Source organism: Anopheles maculipalpis, chromosome 2RL (assembly GCF_943734695.1).
Source record: "Anopheles maculipalpis chromosome 2RL, idAnoMacuDA_375_x, whole genome shotgun sequence".
Taxonomy (NCBI): Eukaryota; Metazoa; Arthropoda; class Insecta; order Diptera; family Culicidae; genus Anopheles; species Anopheles maculipalpis.
In genome coordinates this window covers 65,118,228-65,136,557 of record NC_064871.1, presented here as the reverse complement: position 1 = coordinate 65,136,557, position 18,330 = coordinate 65,118,228, and the positions used below count along the sequence as shown (strand labels likewise).

General features: G+C 42.5%; 3 protein-coding genes across 3 annotated transcripts in view; 2 read left to right on the top strand and 1 right to left on the bottom strand.

Moving 5' to 3' along the window:
- The window catches only part of LOC126556435 (uncharacterized), a 507,197-nt gene extending 500,482 nt beyond the window's left edge, over positions 1-6,715 (top strand). Inside the window, exons 2-3 of the mRNA XM_050211700.1 lie at positions 6,189-6,317; positions 6,483-6,715. Coding sequence (XP_050067657.1) covers positions 6,213-6,317; positions 6,483-6,695 — 318 coding nt within the window. The 5' untranslated portion in view covers positions 6,189-6,212 and the 3' untranslated portion in view covers positions 6,696-6,715. The remainder of the gene's footprint in view (positions 1-6,188; positions 6,318-6,482) is intronic.
- On the top strand, positions 456-5,217 carry LOC126556040 (inositol-3-phosphate synthase). Its single transcript, XM_050211206.1, has 3 exons — positions 456-671; positions 3,567-4,265; positions 4,345-5,217. Exons 1-3 carry the CDS (start codon positions 552-554, stop codon positions 5,215-5,217), a joined length of 1,692 nt encoding a protein of 563 aa, XP_050067163.1. The 5' UTR covers positions 456-551.
- Positions 6,716-9,897: 3,182 nt separating the features above from the next.
- On the bottom strand, positions 9,898-17,054 carry LOC126556194 (cathepsin L-like). Its single transcript, XM_050211419.1, has 4 exons — positions 16,950-17,054; positions 11,765-11,973; positions 11,534-11,661; positions 9,898-10,510 (listed from the first exon to the last, which is right to left on the bottom strand). The coding sequence occupies exons 1-4, from the start codon at positions 17,040-17,042 to the stop codon at positions 9,912-9,914; spliced, it is 1,029 nt and encodes a 342-aa protein (XP_050067376.1). The 5' UTR covers positions 17,043-17,054; the 3' UTR covers positions 9,898-9,911.
- Between the last annotated feature and the right edge of the window lie 1,276 nt (positions 17,055-18,330).

Sequence of the window (18,330 nt, the reverse complement as noted above, 5' to 3'; positions counted from 1 at the left end):
ATGCTTGTAGAATTTTGTTTACACATTATTAAGTTTTTTTTTCTTTTCCCTTCCAGCGACACTGCCACGATTAGTTTGTGCCACTGTAGGCAGGCGGTAGTATATAATACGAACCGTACCCGAAGCGGCGGAACCACTTGCGTTCGGTTTTCATCTCCGGTAGGATCAAATCACCGTCACCGCTGTTTTACCTGTGGGCACCGCAGCAACACCAAAAAGGCAGGCTACAATTTCAATATACCACTCACCAAGTGACCATTTGTTCCGTGTGCCAAACAGAAAGGATACATATTTGTCCGTGTGTTGCTTTTTTCCCATTGCTGAGTGATTTTATGATCAGTGTGACATACAGGTAGCATACCCGGTACGGTGCTCTCTGTCGCTAGTTTACCGCTTTAATCCATCCATCCATCTATCCCGCGTGTACCGTCAGCATTATCGACACAGAGTGCATCCAAAGTTGTTGTTCAACGAGCAGTGCGAAATTCTGATACCCGAAGTGTATGTGACTATTCGCAGGCAGCACAAACGGATACATTAACACAGGAAGCATGGCATCCTCACAGCTAAAGGTTCTGTCACCGAGCGTCCACTACACGGACGAACATATTGAGGTGGACTACCAGTACCAAACGACCACCGTGGTTAGCAGCGGCCCAAGCGGATACACGGTAAGCTAGAAATGCGTCCCATCCGGAGCGAACCAAGTGTACGGGGGGTTTCCACGGCAACCTGTCGATGATGGGAGGAGTGGGAATACAAGCAGATGTGAAATGTGTGAAATAATGTACGTAGCCGTACTTCGAAGTAAACGTAGAGATGACAATGAGGCTCCACCAGGGTCATGGTCAGGAAATATCGATCGAAAACAGTACTTACCGCATAGACTTACAAATTCTGTGGGAAAATGATACTGCCCAGAAGGAACTGGATTGTTCCACGGTTCTAAAAATAGCATCGCGGCATACCACACAAGTGAAAATCGATTTTTCCACCCGTCTATCACCGCCGTTCCCACCCGGCAGGAGGATCCGGAAAGTCCAACTTCGTTTCGTAAAAGTTCTGGATTTTGATGCAAGTTTTTACCACATGCGTTCGAAAACTACTGTCATAACAAACTCATCCTATCTGTGACGCCCATATTCAAGTGCAGGGATTTTTGGAAGCTTTTAAAAACAGAACACGTAGCAGAATGATACAAACGCAAGGATTCTACTATGTGTGGATGAAGTAAAAAAAAAAACCAATAACGATTTCTGATATGGATCCGCTAAACAGCTAAACAAACCGAGCGCTGATAGCCGGCTATACCACGAACCCTCTCATCCCCATGGATATGGTGATGCTCAGCTCAATATTTACCCTGGTTGCTTTGACTGAGAAGCAAACGGGCTTGGAATATTTTGATAAACCGATCATCGTGTACTCATGGTACATGGAATATCGGTGGGAATGCATGTTTCGTTGCAGTAAACATTCGATAAGAAGCGGAACCACAACACATGATCCGTACATTTTTGGGATCCGTCCAGTTTGGTGGCCACCGTCGGGGCATTGCCTCAATCTCGGCTTATCACGCATTGGGCAAGATTGCTTATCGCGTGTATTAATTTAATTTTACACCTGTCTCTTTCGGTTCAAAATGTACGATCGATTGATTGTTGCCGGTGCAAACGTTACCTAATTGGGTGTCTGCAGCAAAAGCTATGTTAAGGCCACGATAAAAAAGAAAAATCACCCGATGATAACAGATGTAAAAATGACTCAGGCCATATGGTCGTACGATCTGAAGCCGCCGACTAGGTCGGTCTAGATAGGCAAAGACGGAATCCCGCCCAGCGGGAGAAGCCGATCGGTTTGGTGTAATTTTTTTATCTAACTTTGTAAAAATCATGCTGAAGCAGCATGATCGGAATAGAAATAGAAGCCGTAAGAGCCATTTTGGTTTAGATTTAAATTGTTACACGCTAAAGCGATATTGTATCATGAATGAACGCTTACGCTTCATTACGAGGACCCCACTATAACGTCGGACGGCCTGTTCAATAATAGATAATTATAATTCTAAAGGACTAAGTATCAAATCCTATCGAAACCGTTGTCTGGTAAGCCACTACATGTACGGCTTCTTCTTCTTGGCTTAACGACTTTCTATGTCACTCTGGTCATCTCTGATGACTTGGTAATATCACGTAGCTGGACAGTCAGTCCTCACTAAGGGGGAACGGTCTGGATGGGATTTGAACCTCGGTCCTTTCATGTGAAGACCATCCCGCCTCTACTGTATGGGCCGCTAACGCTAATTTTCCGAGGTCGACATGCTACTACAGAAGAAAAATTGCGCCAAGAGACGGTTCAGAAAGTTCCAAAGTTTCTAAAACCATGCGCCAACAAGAACGTTGAACTTTTCGAATGGTGCGATTTGTTTGGTCATTATCAACATCTTGGAGTCAAAATAAATATTTCCATACCGATAACAGTTTTTGGGGGGAATGAGTACGGTGGTTCCAGAATGATTATTCCTCAATCATCTATCTGATCGTAGCATCTCCTGCACCCGGCGGCGCATGGGGACATTTTTCCGGGGTAGCGTCTATTTTTGCTATCTCCTTATTTAGCTTGATAAGGGGTGCACCAGTGATTGGTGTAAAAACTGTATTCAAATTTACCTTGATTACGTACGGTCAGATGCAGGCCCACGTCGTCACCCAGCGCCAAGCCCGAATGTGGCGCACAGCACACGTGTTTGTGTTCCTCTTGTCAGTTTGAACAATTAACATTTGCTTGTTTGCTGTCACCTGATTGATGAGGCGTTCGGTTTGATACGCGCCCGTTCAGGGTTCCTTTCTCGCCCACCATTTCAACCCTCCCTTCGGAGCCCTCTGGTACTAATGAGCACTTTGCGCACAATTAGAATACAGCTCCAACGAGGCGCGGTGACGTCCCTGCGCAAGATAATGAAGAGAACGTAATTCCTTCCGCTAAGCTCAACCGGAGAACGGTTGATGGAAAAGTTAGCAACAGTTACGAAATATGCAAAGACCAAAAACGAAAATAAATGTGAGAATGAGGAAGATAATGCGCACGAATGATGTGTATCTTCCCGTTGATGTTCCGAGCGTTCCCTTTGTTCCTCATCGAACAGGAGGGGAATAAGGTGTGAGGTGTGGAGTGTGTGTCGTTCCGGGCGGAATATGTGATCGGCAAATAAAATCCCAGATAATGCCAATTTATTTTTGTATGTTGCACAATATAAAGCAAAACTGCCAGTCATTCGATGGGGCATCGCATTCTAAACCCGTTCTCGTGCAGGAGAAGGACACAACATTATGCAAAACGTATTACCTAGGAACCATCGCCGAGAGGCTCGCAAGACGCGGATGGGAACGTGAACGATCGTGATTAGAATATATTATCCCTCACCAGACGGTGATCATACTTTATCCGTACACTACAGGGGGTGGGTCAAGTCCAAGGTCGGTTCGTTAGTAAAAATTTCGTTTTTTTTTCGTTTTTTTTTGGTTTTCTTTCCCTTCGCGTGCCGTGGGGACATTATCATTTCGCAGGTGAAACCTGAAACTACGGAGTTGAACATCCGCACGGAGCGCCATGTTCCGCGGATGGGCTTGATGCTGGTTGGCTGGGGTGGCAACAACGGTTCGACGCTAACCGCCGCCCTCGAGGCAAACAAACACAGCCTGGAATGGCGTACGCGTCACGGCACCCAGAAGGCCAACTGGTACGGTTCGATCACGCAATCGTCCACCGTGTTGCTCGGTTCGGATGCATCCGGGCAGGATGTGTACATCCCGATGAACGAGCTCGTACCGATGGTAAATCCGAACGATATCGTCGTCGACGGTTGGGACATCAGCTCGATGAACATTGGCGAAGCGATGAAGCGAGCGCAGGTGCTCGAAGTTGGGCTGCAGGATCAGGTGTACAAGCGGTTGTCGCAGATGCGCCCTCGACCATCAATCTACGATCCGGACTTTATTGCGGCCAATCAGGCGGAACGAGCGGATAACACGATCCAGGGAACGCGCTACGAACAGTATCAGCAGATCGTGAAGGATATTCGCGAGTTCAAGGCACAGTCAGGCGTCGATAAGGTGGTCATTCTATGGACGGCCAATACGGAACGCTTTGCTGAGGTGAAGGACGGACTCAATACCACGATGGCTGACTTGGAACGTTCGCTGAAGCAGAACCACTCGGAAATTTCGCCGTCGACGATCTTCGCTATGGCTGCAATTGCCGAAAATGTAAGTCGATTTTTTGGTCGAGGAAGTTGCTTACATTGCTTTATGTTTGCAATGTCCTTTTTATTTTATTTTTGTTTAGTGCATCTACATCAACGGATCCCCGCAAAACACGTTTGTTCCCGGTGTGATTGAGATGGCCGAGCACTATGGTGCCTTCATTGCCGGTGATGATTTCAAATCTGGACAAACCAAGCTAAAATCGGTGCTGGTAGACTTCCTCGTGTCGGCCGGCATCAAGCCGGTATCGATCGTGAGCTACAACCATCTCGGTAACAACGATGGCAAGAATCTCTCGGCCCCGCAGCAGTTCCGCTCGAAGGAAATCTCGAAGAGCAACGTAGTGGACGATATGGTCGCCTCCAATCACATCCTGTACGGTGCGGACGAGCATCCGGATCACTGTGTCGTGATCAAGTACGTGCCGTACGTCGGTGACAGCAAGCGAGCGATGGACGAGTATACGAGCCAGATCATGCTCGGTGGCCACAACACGCTGGTCATTCATAATACCTGCGAGGATTCGCTCCTTGCCACGCCACTCATTCTTGATCTGGCGATTTTGGGTGAACTTTGCTCCCGCATCCAGATCCGGCGCAAGGAACAGGCCGGCGCAGAGTTTGTACCCTTCCGGTCGGTACTTTCGCTGTTGAGCTACCTTTGCAAGGCGCCACTCGTACCGCAGGGAACACCGGTGGTAAATTCGCTTTTCCGTCAACGAACAGCAATCGAGAATATTTTGCGCGCCTGCGTTGGACTGCCACCGCTCAGCCATATGACGCTGGAGCATCGATTCGATCTGCCCATCGGCGAAGCTCAGTCGGAAGCGGTGCAACACATCGCGAAGAAGGCACGTGTGAATGGCACAGTACCCTTGGCGAATGGCACCAGCGAGAAATGTAACGGGGTGCATAATGGTGACGCTCACCATTCGGAGAAAGTGAGCAGCCATTAAAGCAATTGATTTGAAAAATCATTTTTGGACCCACATGTGCAACTGTACATGGTAACGGTTTTTCCTTTTTCCCACCCTCTGCGGTCCCCGATGGTTTCTATCCATGTAAAGAATGTGACAGACCACCTGATTGAATTTTGCTTTTAAATCAAACGTAGAGGCACCAATATGCCTCGCTAATTCTAACTTTTCAACCTGAGAGAAGTACTGTATTGATCACAGTTTTAGGCAGGGATTGTCTAGAAGCAAAACGCAAAGAACTGAACTGTACACAGGCAGCAAAAAAGAAAAAAACGACAAACAGACAAACAAATTGATACAATATTCTTGTATAAGAGCTGTAGTTACGGCTCTTCTTCCCCGGATGTTTATCCAGTCTAGCGTTAAGGCTTCGTAAACATATTACTATGTAAGCATATGTATGGAAAAACGAAAATAAACTGTACGTTGGAATTGTGAATACGCTACATTAGTTTTTTTTTCTCATTTATTTTTTCTTCATTTTATAAGATGAATGTTCAATATAGTGTACAATGAATGCGTAAAATTTATCATATTCCATGGGTTGCCGCATTTCCGTTGCTTTTGCAATTCGGTGAAAGTCCCGCTTGACGAATGTCGACTTCAATATTTCACCGTTGCCAAAGACAACAACCAACTTTCGTGAAGTAATTTTCCGATTGAGTGTATTAAAGTGTATGAGTGTGATAAATGAAATATTTTTTTTATAAAAGCAAACTGCATAAGAAAAGATCGAAGAATTCAATAATTGTATGAATAGAAAAGAATTTCATCTTATCGATGCCAAGATCTTGCCTCAAGGGTGTTTTTCGTTCAATTTTAAAATTTGACGAATAAACAGAATGTGGACCAACCTTTTTCTTCTTGCTAATTGGATTGTCAGTCGTTTGACAGATCCGCGAAAAAACAACAAATACTGCAGCAGAATCGTTCTTCTCACGGCGGAACAGCAGACTTGTTCCTTTAAAATCACCATGAGCCTGCAGGAAAAGGCCGCTCGGCGTGCGGCTCTCCGCAACGAGTACTGGCGCACGATGACCAACCCGCACAATCATCTGCGCGGGGAAAGCGGTGGTGTGGTAAGTGTGTTTGCTTTCTCCCCCAAATTCCATTCCGATTGCTGATTGTGGTGGTTATGTCATCAACCTGACCACCATCCGTACGGACAGGATGCGTGCCGGGACAGAAGCTGATGGTCACCAATAAAAACATACCCTAACCTGTGCATTTTGCTCCACTTTCAGTTCGATACTGGCCTAGCACGGTTCCAGGCGATGCGCGTTAACCACTACGAGCACTTCAAGCCGACCGGACGCTCGTTTAAGATTGGATTGTTTACCGTCGTCATACCGATCATTGCTTACGCCAAAATGATGAAGTATGAACGTGACCAGCGGGAACAACAGTACCGTACGGGGCAGGTGGCATACGCTGACCGTCGCTTCAAGTTTATCTAAAGTTGAATGAATGTTGTGTACGTGGCGCGTTGGTGTAGCAATTGTGAAATAAATTGTGTATAACAAGTACATTAAAAGCGTTGTGAAGAAGCTTATGGACAAATTATGTGCATCCAAAAGCCCCGAAGCATAGCAAGAGTTGGAACGTATTTTCACGGTTTTATACAAAATACCATAACGAAAAGGAGACGGTCTACTGCATTTACACATGTAGGTAATTTATCGCCATTTACATCCAAGACTAATAATCCGTCCGATCGGGCCTTTCGGAAAGAGCTTTAAGAAAGAAAAAAGTAATTTCAATCTTCTAAATTTTGCCTGGCTATTGCTTATAAATATGATTGATAATCGATATTTAGATTTTCTAGATGAAGCCCATACAACCATTCGAGTTGTGGCTGAGTACGGTATAAGGATAATTCTATCACATTACCGGTCGAAATAGAAATCTGTTTGGCGATTTTGTTGACCAAATTTTAAAAATACTGGTGTATTGATGGACCCGAAACCTGTATAAAAAAGAAAAAAAATCCCATTTATTTATTTTGTTATTTTATTTTATTGAATTCAAGGGACAACATATGGTCCGCTTGAAGCGACTTTTTAGACGTTTTACATTTACAGTTAACCCTTACATATTTACATTCATCAAGTAATGGGTCGAATAAGCAGTACGGCCTGGCCGTCCTTTATGAATAAAAAAAAGTAATGGGTCGCACTGTACGTATACAATTAAAGAACGCAGAGCATTCCAGATCCGGTTCAAAACGATCACACACGGCGTCAAATTCGCGGCTCATGACGAGGAACGGATCAGAGGTGCCAAAACGAGTACGACGTTCCCCTACGTCAAGAAGTGATCTAGCTGGGGTGTAAATGTTAATTGCAGAGAGCAGCGCTGGTGAATCGTTACGATTGTCAAGTAGACCTATGACAAAAAGTCTCTGCGCGTTACAATTCCGCTGTTTTAGCGACTCCAGGCCAAGTAATGCGCAACGTCTATTGTAATCCACCTGGACTCTCCAGTAACGCAGCGCAAACCGTGTAAATTTACGCTGGATGGATTCCCGGCGAGTCAACGAGCATGCCGATTTATAGAGCAAATATCAGAACAGCTTAAGATGTCAATAATATCCCCTACATCGCCGCGAGGAAGAATTAAGCGACAATCCAAGGGAGGAATCCTTCTGCAAATCTACTTCTGTTGAATGTTAAACAATTATTTTGAATGTGTTCTCTCAAAACACACATAAGACGATCGTCAAGTTTGTGAGATGTTAGTTGATACCACGTTACTGGGCCAAACAGTCCCAACGAGATGGTCTTAAGCAACAGGAACAGTATAAAACCAGTCCGTGCGAAGGTTGATTGTAGCGGAAATTGTAGTAAGTGTGCCACGTTAAGCAATTTATTTTGTAACTTACTTACATGTTTTTTCAAAGCTGTATTTGCCTTCATTGTCATGTTACACTTATTTATCACCTGTTAATTAGTTCCAGATAGGGTAATTCATCATTTTATTGGTTTTAAAAATAATTTCATAATGACCAGATAATAGCTCCCTACTGGTATTAGAATTTGATTCCTTGGGTTTTTAGCTTTACACGTGTGTTATCGGTGAAACTTCGTGTTTTAAAGTAGTTTGTGTCACCGAAGTGCTCCTTTCGGTCACTGATCTCACTGCCGATTCCATTCTAGCCCTTGGCCACCCTCTTTGGGACCTATTAAGCTTATAAGCAAACATCGACCTGTTTCTTTCTGAACTACTAATGAAAAACATGCGAATCTGATTCAAGGATTCAATCCCAAGTCGAATCGATCAGGATGTGTATTCCAATCCAGTATTAAGATCTCGTAGTTGTGAACAAAAAATGTTTGTTTTTTTTATGGCTCAATTCGCATTACAATCCGCGAAAAGTATGTGGCGCTCTTTTTCCAAACAGTAGTTATGGCTCTTTTGCTCTAAAAATAGATTTTTGGATATTTTTTTATGAAAAAATAATTGTTTCTTGAGCTGACTTCATGATTCGACGTCTTTTTGTCTCAACTTTGTCATATAATTCACAGTTTTTGGATATTTTGTTTATTGGTGTTTTGAGTGCTTTTTTAATTTCTTGAAACGTTGTAGGATCATGTTGATCAACAGAAAAAAAGAGGATAAAAGTGAGAAAAATTTACAATTATTCATGATATTTGGTATACTATATCTTATATTCACTTGGTCGTCTAATTGAATTTTTACTGAACAAATACTAGATGACTCGCTTGCCCCAACTTATGCGTATACTGTATTTTCAGTCACGAAATTTGCCAAGGAAGAAAACATTTTATTAAAAAAAATTATGTGGAGAATCTTTAAAGAGGCGTTGTTGTCAGCCCCTAATTCAATCGTCAATTGATTCTACAATTGTGCGATTCGCTTTGATGAAGGAACGCTAAAGAGGTTTTTTTTTCTAAAACCACGTGTTTTCCTCGGTGAAGTCTCTGATGATCAGATCTTTGTTCTAAATCAAGATCGATCGCCATACCACACATAAAATTGGACCCAATCTTAAATCATTCATTCTGGGCGAATACTAAAGAACATAAAGACGCTGCATCCTACTTAATTACGGCTGGATGTAGCAGTCAAATAGGACCACATTCGAAAGATGAGTTAACAATGGGATCTATATTTTCTCTACATTTTTGTGTTCTTCAGTGATATGTTTTAAGTTGCGATAGGGATATGGTTTAAGCATTGATATACGAAGCTTAAGGATTCTTATGAAACGACACTCAAATCAAAGTACCAAAATTTTTTTCGTAATATCTACGCTTTACGTTTATTCATTTCTTTGTAAACTTATCACTAAAAACTAACTAAAATTACGAATTACGCCTTCTTTAACAAAGAACACAGCAAGTACACTCACACACAGGTCGTGTTGATTTTTGATGGCATACAGATAATGATTCCCTCCCCCTTGTGTAATTGATGCTGTGGAGATTTTAAATCGTTCATTCAATTAATCGAATAACCACGATTCCTGGTACAACCATATATATATATGTGTGTGTGTGTGTGCGTGTCTATTCGTTTTTCAGTTTCGATCGGTGTCTGCCCGAAATTAAATTGTATATATCACACAACATAAAAATGCCGCATACACTCTCTCTCTCTCTCTCTCTCTCTCTCTCGCGTTAATCATGCTACTCTTCTTTTCTTTTCCCTACTTACACCAGCGGGTAGCTGGCAGTGGTAGCAATACCGCAGTGATTGTCTCGGTTACGTGCCATCTTAACGTATCCCTGGTCTCCCCAGGTGGTACCCCACGAGTTCTTTACCAGCCAGTAATCTTCGCCCTCCTCGGACGTACCGTAGCCGACAGCTAGCACACCGTGATCTAGCTGTTCCGAGTCACACTGCGGCTCGTAATACACACCCTCCGAGTAGAACTGGAACGATTCGTGCGATGCATCGATGGCGACCGATACTGGGCCTACGGTAGCAAGTGCCTTCATCAGCGCCTTTTCATCACCCTGCGGAATGTCGACGAAGCCCTTGTCCGTAGCGCCGACGGCTTTCGGGTTGTAATGGCAGGTATCATCGATTGCTTCGTACGGGTACGACTTCTCCGTATCGATACCCTTGTTGTCTTTGATGTACTGGAACGCAAAGTCCATCATGCCACCGTTGCAACCATTGTTGCCGTACTTCTGCGAGCAGTCGACAAGGTTCTGCTCGGACAGGGACACCAGTTTGCCCGTCTTACGGAAATGTTGTCCCTCGAGTGCGCCAGTCGCAGAGAAAGACCAGCACGAGCCGCAGTGTCCTGTTTTGGGGGAATCATTGGGAAGTTATGTGAGTTAAAAGATATACAAGGTATCCCAGCAACATTGAAACAATTTATACTAAGGTTTTTTACCGCGTGTCCAATTATTTCTGTACCAAAGTTTTTTTACGCGTTCCCATATATTTTTGTTTTTGTTCCGCTATTTTTAAACGTTTTAAACGTTCCAATATATTTCAGGTTTCTATTACTGATTTTTTATTTCGTTTTGGTATGTTAATTCTTACAGTAAGTTTCTCGTATAAAAGTTTATGGCCTGTAGAATGGCCTGGTCGTATTTTTATAAAAAGAAAATAATTTCCACCCAATTTTACACAAGGTGTAAGGTGGGCGAAAGTTGGTATAAAACATAAATTTACCCTATTGACAAAACTGCCTTAACCACTACTAAGGGTTTTTTGTAATACAAATTTGCCTTAGTAGTGCCTTCGTTGGAGGCTTTAAATCGATTTTGTCAATAGGGTATGCATTTATATAACATCAACAATGTACCTTCAGTAAAATTATATGAAAATTGCCCTATCGACCAAAATTACCGTAATAACCGCTACTAAGGGTTTTTTTTATTAAAACAAATTTGCCTTCGTTGTGTCTTCGTTGACGGATTTACAAAGATTTTGTCAAAAGGGTAATTTATTTATACCTAACCCAGGTTAATTTTTATCTTCAAACAAGTTATAATTACAGCTTTAAAGGCTGAGAGCAAATTTCAAATTCAAAATGTTAGGTTCTCATATATGTGTTGGTAGCTTTTTGAGAACCTGACATAAACACTATCTACCTATACTGGGTAGTAAATAAAAGGCAGAAATTACATTTTAAAGATTCTTTGAACGCGACTTGGAATGCATAAAAAAAAAACATCGGGATGAGAACAAAAATAGATGGAAACGCTTAAAAAAGCTCGAGACAAGAACAAAAATACATGGGAACGAGTTAAAAAAATCTTGGGAACTTTGTTACAAAAAAATATATATATATATATCGCTTGTTATGCGAACATACCTTGATCTTTAACCGCGGTGACGGCACCTTTGTTGCGCCAGTCAATAGTCTTCGGTACCTCAACGTTGGCCGGTTCAATCCAGGAAACTGCCTCTTCAATCGGTTTCAGATCACCACGCAGCAGAGGTCTACAATGATAATCGGACCAAGGAGTGGAATTAATTTTACACTCTATTCAGGTTCTATATCGAGTACAGAAGGAGATATGATGATTCCCACACATCCACTTACCCATTTCCGGCGGAGCGGTTGAAACCGTTCAGGGTGTGGACAAACTCTTCGTGCAGCAGATCAGCGTACTTGTTTACGCGCAGACGGAACTTCTCCTGGCCAAGATCGTAGCGTTGATTGTGCTTGGCAATTTTGTGCTTGTTCTGTACGTAGATCTTCATGCGGATACGTTCCTCCGTTTCGCTTTCGTACTTCTTACGATGTTGCAGCTGCAATAATGCAACAGAATGGAGAACAATAATACATTTATGTTGTTTTGAACTCTCATTAAACTCTGAGTCAGCATAAGCAATGCGGAAGTTGTGCGTGGAGGGAAACAAACTGCCCTTTTATATAAACAAATTTTCTTGTGTTTACGCGACACAATTCGAAGAATACAGTGAGAAATGTAATTATATGATGATTAATCATAAAACCCGAGAAAGGGCAGCCACGTATGACTTTGTATGAATGTGTGTTTATTGATTTTATTTGACAAAATTGTTTTAATAAGCTCCAACCCTTTGTGAGGCAAAGAAACAAATCAAAAGTTGTATTTTCTAAAATACAAATCTTTTATAAATGAATTGTAACATGTACATAATGTATATGCGTGGTAATTTCTCTTCTGCTGTGCAACATACAAACAACTGTGCACGTGTTTTGATAAGGCTTATTTTGAGTCCATAGCCGCGCCGTGACCCATTCCGGCAAATACTCGGTCAGTCCGTGCACACGTGCAGCACAAAATGGCGCGGACACTAATCTGGTTCAATGCAATGCGTCCTCGCTTCGTCGTACGGTTACCACTTGCTTGTTGTCGATTGTCTGTTTTTTTTTTTTTTTGCTTCTGACACCCCTTTCGCCGTTAAACATTGAGCGAAATAGACATAAGTTCCCGTGGAAGAAAGGGCATAAACAAAAACAGCCTCGTTTAAGTCCGGAGAATGTGACTCATTTGTCCTGCTAGTGCTGGTGGAATCAATAAGGGAACAAAGCAACATTAAAAGCAGCAAAAGCTGTGTCTGTGTGTCGTACAAACAAGTAGTTTGACGATCGAGTTTATATAATTCACACTTCATTAATCGCACGCGTTCTATCATACTGTCTCATTTATAAAATGGCCACTGGCGGTATTCGAGGAAACAAAAACAAAAGCAAAAATAGGTGACGCTTTTGAAGTGCGTCATATTAACATTTAAGAAACTGTATGTGTGTTTCGTTCTAGACAGGCCCTAGAGGTTGTAAATGTTATGTAAAACTAAGATCATTACCCTCTGCTTAACAAAGTTTAGAAGAAGTTGGAAATGATCAGACAAAATTAAAAAAATGAAGTGTTTTTTTCCTCTTCAGTTACAATTCCAACCAGCGCATCAACAGTTGATAAGACCCGATTGAATAAGCTGGTATTTCACGCCCCTATGTTGCATCATGCCAAAGTGATCGCAAAGGGTGTACCCACAATGTTGTCTCCTGTTCTCCCTTATCATCAAAACGCCCCGAGAGCGCAGTGGTGTAGCTGGTCAACAAAGGAAGACCTTATAGTGGCAAAAAAAACTGGACTTGCTAGGATCGAGGCTAAGCACCAGCATAAATGTAATGGTGGGACTACTGTACAATCTTCACGCTTCGTCGTCTCAGGGTCAAGAGATTGATATTCAATGCCAACAACATACGCGCCAACGATCATCATATTATGCCTAAGGGTCAATCATCCGAGACGTGCCATGAAAAAGCTCGCAAAGGATGAACGGGACACGAGAAAATACCGCATTTATCGTAAATGGGGTTGGAAGAACGTTTTTGTGGTGGAAATTTCCGAACAAAAGGGATTTAATCACTTAACTAAATGAAAAAATGCCATAGAAAACGAAAACTGAAAATAAATGAGATACTTTTGTTAATCATTTCCAGAATCTTGGACCATCATAATTATTCGATTGCATAATATCGCGTTACAGTGTGATTCCCGTAGAACAGCTTTTCCAGATAAGTTCACTCCAAATGAAGAAAAATGCAGATCGTTTATAATAGTGCGGAGTTGTCATACATTTTACAGCTAACACACACCAGTAAAATACGAATTCATCATATTCCCTTCTAGCTGACTATTTTCTGATTCCTTATTTTGCATTGCAACAACAATAAACATTCAAAAAAAAAAGGTTGAGGCTAACGATCGTTCCTTCGGTTGAGCCGTAGAACACGATCACGTTCATTGAAACACAAACAGAACAGGGTTAGCCTGCTTTGATCGACGATGACAAAGCGCATAAAACACAAAATCCAAGCAACCGCAGAGAGAGAGCTTGAAGAAGAAAACATCAAAACATTGAAGGCAATGTTGGTCTGTGTGTGTGTGTATGTGTATGTGTGTATGTATGTGTGTGTGTGTGCTATGCTTGTTCGCAGGTGTGTGGGGTGTCGAAAGCGAATATTCGCACTTAAAAAAAAACAGTAAATAACATAACCAGCTGAGCGATGTTGCCTAGCACAGCAACACGCACACAGTTACTATGGCATTGAAATGCGTATTTGGCACTCAATCACGGGGGATGTTTTCGTTCGTTTGGCCAATGTGTAGCAGCACCCCGTTGTGCTCGCTCTTTGCCTATTGTCGTCAAACACGTCCTCCCCGCCTCCGTCTCTCTCTCTCTTTCTATCGTTCTCTTTGTGTTGGGCGATAAGAATAAAGGAATACAGATGAACGAACTGAATTTTGGCGATATACAACCGATTTTTTTCCGGGACGTCCCCGAACCGAAAGTTCATGGCACAGCAAACGGGGCCATTTTGTAAACTCGCATCCTCCGCTTTGTTGCGGTCTTCTTTCCCGTTTTCTAATGACCCAGAAAAACACTCTTCCCGTAACCAGCTGCTGACCATCCGTTGTGATAATGAAATTGCGCGACGTATTAAAAGGGCAAATCGCGCGTCCATCGCGTAATCGCTTGAATTTTCAGCGTTGTTGTTAAGTTACGCCTTAACCTTTCCTCTTCTATTCTCTTCCTCGTTTTCGCTTTCTCGTGTTTCGATTCGATGGCGTCATTCGTACCCGGGTAAAAGTGGTGTTGTGTATGCCCTAAACACACTCGATGGCCATTTCCGGATCATACTTTACCTTATACTTACCTTTATCATACATTTAAGAAACTGTAAGTGTGTTTCGTTCTAGACAGGCCCTAGAGGTTGTAAATGTTATGTAAAACTAAGATCATTACCCTCTGCTTAATAAAGTTTAGAAGAAGTTGGAAATGATCAGACAAAATTGAAAAAATGAAGTGATTTTTTTCTCATCAGTTACAATTCCAACCAGCGCATCAACAGTTGATAAAACCCGATTGAATAAGCTGGTATTTCACGCCCCTATGTTGCATCATGCCAAAGTGATCGCAAAGGGTGTACCCACAATGTTGTCTCCTGTTCTCCCTTATCATCAAAACGCCCCGAGAGCGCAGTGGTGTAGCTGGTCAACAAAGGAAGACCTTATAGTGGCAAAAAAAACTGGACTTGCTAGGATCGAGGCTAAGCACCAGCATAAATGTAATGGTGGGACTACTGTACAATCTTCACGCTTCGTCGTCTCAGGGTCAAGAGATTGATATTCAATGCCAACAACATACGCGCCAACGATCATCATATTATGCCTAAGGGTCAATCATCCGAGACGTGCCATGAAAAAGCTCGCAAAGGATGAACGGGACACGAGAAAATACCGCATTTATCGTAAATGGGGTTGGAAGAACGATTTTGTGGTGGAAATTTCCGAACAAAAGGGATTTAATCACTTAACTAAATGAAAAAATGCCATATAAAACGAAAATTGAAAATAAATGAGATACTTTTGTTAATCATTTCCAGCATCTTGGACCATCATAATTATTCGATTGCATAATATCGCGTTACAGTGTGATTCCCGTAGAACAGCTTTTCCAGATAAGTTCACTCCAAATGAAGAAAAATGCAGATCGTTTATAATAGTGCGGAGTTGTCATACATTTTACAGCTAACACACACCAGTAAAATACGAATTCATCATATTCCCTTCTAGCTGACTATTTTCTGATTCCTTATTTTGCATTGCAACAACAATAAACATTCAAAAAAAGGTTGAGGCTAACGATCGTTCCTTCGGTTGAGCCGTAGAACACGATCACGTTCATTGAAACACAAACAGAACAGAGTTAGCCTGCTTTGATCGTCGATGACAAAGCGCATAAAACACAAAATCCAAGCAACCGCAGAGAGAGAGCTTGAAGAAGAAAACATCAAAACATTGAAGGCAATGTTGGTCTCTGTGTGTGTGTGTGTATGTGTGTGTGTATGTATATGTATATGTATGTGTGTGTGCTATGCTTGTTCGCAGGTGTGTGGGGTGTCGAAAGCGAATATTCGCACTTAAAAAAAACAGTAAATAACATAACCAGCTGAGCGATGTTGCCTAGCACAGCAACACGCACACAGTTACTATGGCATTGAAATGCGTATTTGGCACTCAATCACGGGGGATGTTTTCGTTCGTTTGGCCAATGTGTAGCAGCACCCCGTTGCGCTCGCTCTTTGCCTATTGTCGTCAAACACGTCCTCCCCGCCTCCGTCTCTCTCTCTTTCTATCGTTCTCTTTGTGTTGGGCGATAAGAATAAAGGAATACAGATGAACGAACTGAATTTTGGCGATATACAACCGATTTTTTTCCGGGACGTCCCCGAACCGAAAGTTCATGGCACAGCAAACGGGGCCATTTTGTAAACTCGCATCCTCCGCTTTGTTGCGGTCTTCTTTCCCGTTTTCTAATGACCCAGAAAAACACTCTTCCCGTAACCAGCTGCTGACCATCCGTTGTGATAATGAAATTGCGCGACGTATTAAAAGGGCAAATCGCGCGTCCATCGCGTAATCGCTTGAATTTTCAGCGTTGTTGTTAAGTTACGCCTTAACCTTCCCTCTTCTATTCTCTTCCTCGTTTTCGCCTTCTCGTGTTTCGATTCGATGGCGTCATTCGTACCCGGGTAAAAGTGGTGTTGTGTATGCCCTAAACACACTCGATGGCCATTTCCGGATCATACTTTACCGCCCCTCTCTTGAACAAGATACGAGCAGACAGGCGTGACGATACTTCCACCGGGAAAATGTGTCTTCTTTTCAAATTCCCTAACCACAACCACCCGGTCAAAGCTAAAACCTAGTTGCTTCGCACGCACTTACCTTGAATGCGGTCCACTCTTCCTTCACGAGATCAAAGATGGATATCGCATTAGCGGCCGCGACAAAGCCGACGATGAGTATTAGAAACTTCATGGTTGCGCTTCTAATTTCAGGCTGGCAAAAGATCTAACGAATAAAGTGGCGAAAAACAAGCAGTTAGATAAGGGAAAGGCTCGTTTTCACACTGGAAAAATTTAGGGCGGGTTGTATGTTCAATTCTCCCTTACTAACCTATTGCAAAATGGCAGCAAGCCACAAACACAAAATGACGTCGCAATCCCAACACAAGAGAGCAGCGATGTGTAAATCACTGGCCTTTTCACTACAGGAAAAGATTATTCGTTCGTTTGATCGGTTGTTAAAAGATAGAACACTTAATACTTTTTTTCTAATGCCAGAAGCACACTAACTAAACATACAAAACAACACAACACACTAGATACGCACAACCTTCCACGGTGGGAATCAAGAGCGAATTGAGCCTTGTTTTTCGAACAATCCTCCTATTTAAGTGTCAGCCGTTTCTTTTGTTTACGATTTGTATAGGAGCAGGCGTTCAATGTATATATGTGTGTGCGATTGCATGGCAGGGTTGGACACCGCAATTCATCGCAACGTTTTTCACTTTTGCGTTCGCTGGCCCGTATGTCCCTTTACGAATGCTTCGTATGTTAAGCTGAACAACCCTGCTAATACTATGCACCGTTTGAATGTGTTTACATCGTGCGTTCCACTTCTGCGCATTTCAAATGTGCAACGGAAAATGTGGCTTTGCTAAAATTCAGCAAAAGAGATCTGTGTATAAGTTTGTTTTTAATAGACTTCGGAACGAGGCGACCGTTTGTTGTAAAAATGTAACAAAGCTTTCGTAAAGATGAAGTCTGTTGCATTGCAAATTCTTTGAATAAATGACCCATAAATTCGTGATAAAACTGGTGGAAAAGCTGATTCATACCTCTGGGGCGTCTGTGTCCCTCTAGGTTGCGATGACTGTAGAACGAAACGATTTTGCTGTTTGAACAGCTGATCAGGGATGAATGAACCTATAAATAAAGAGCAATTTTTGTTTCCCTGATGATAACGTGCATAAGACAAAAAAAAAAAACGTTCTACCTGCTGCTCCAATCACAAAATATGTTTTTGCTCCGTTGTTTCTTCTATCAAACGAAATGCGTCGGCCTATAGCGTCAACATTTGGCGTCGTTCGTTTCAAAATATTATCGAATTATGTTACTGCAATGGCGTAAACGGTGCATACTTGCATTACATTGTAAACAACGAGAGCATCCTGCACCAATTATGAATTAGCCAGCACGCAAAAGGATCTTTGCCCCACGCGCGTACTGTACGAACCGGCGGAAACTGCTCTAGATTCTCGGTC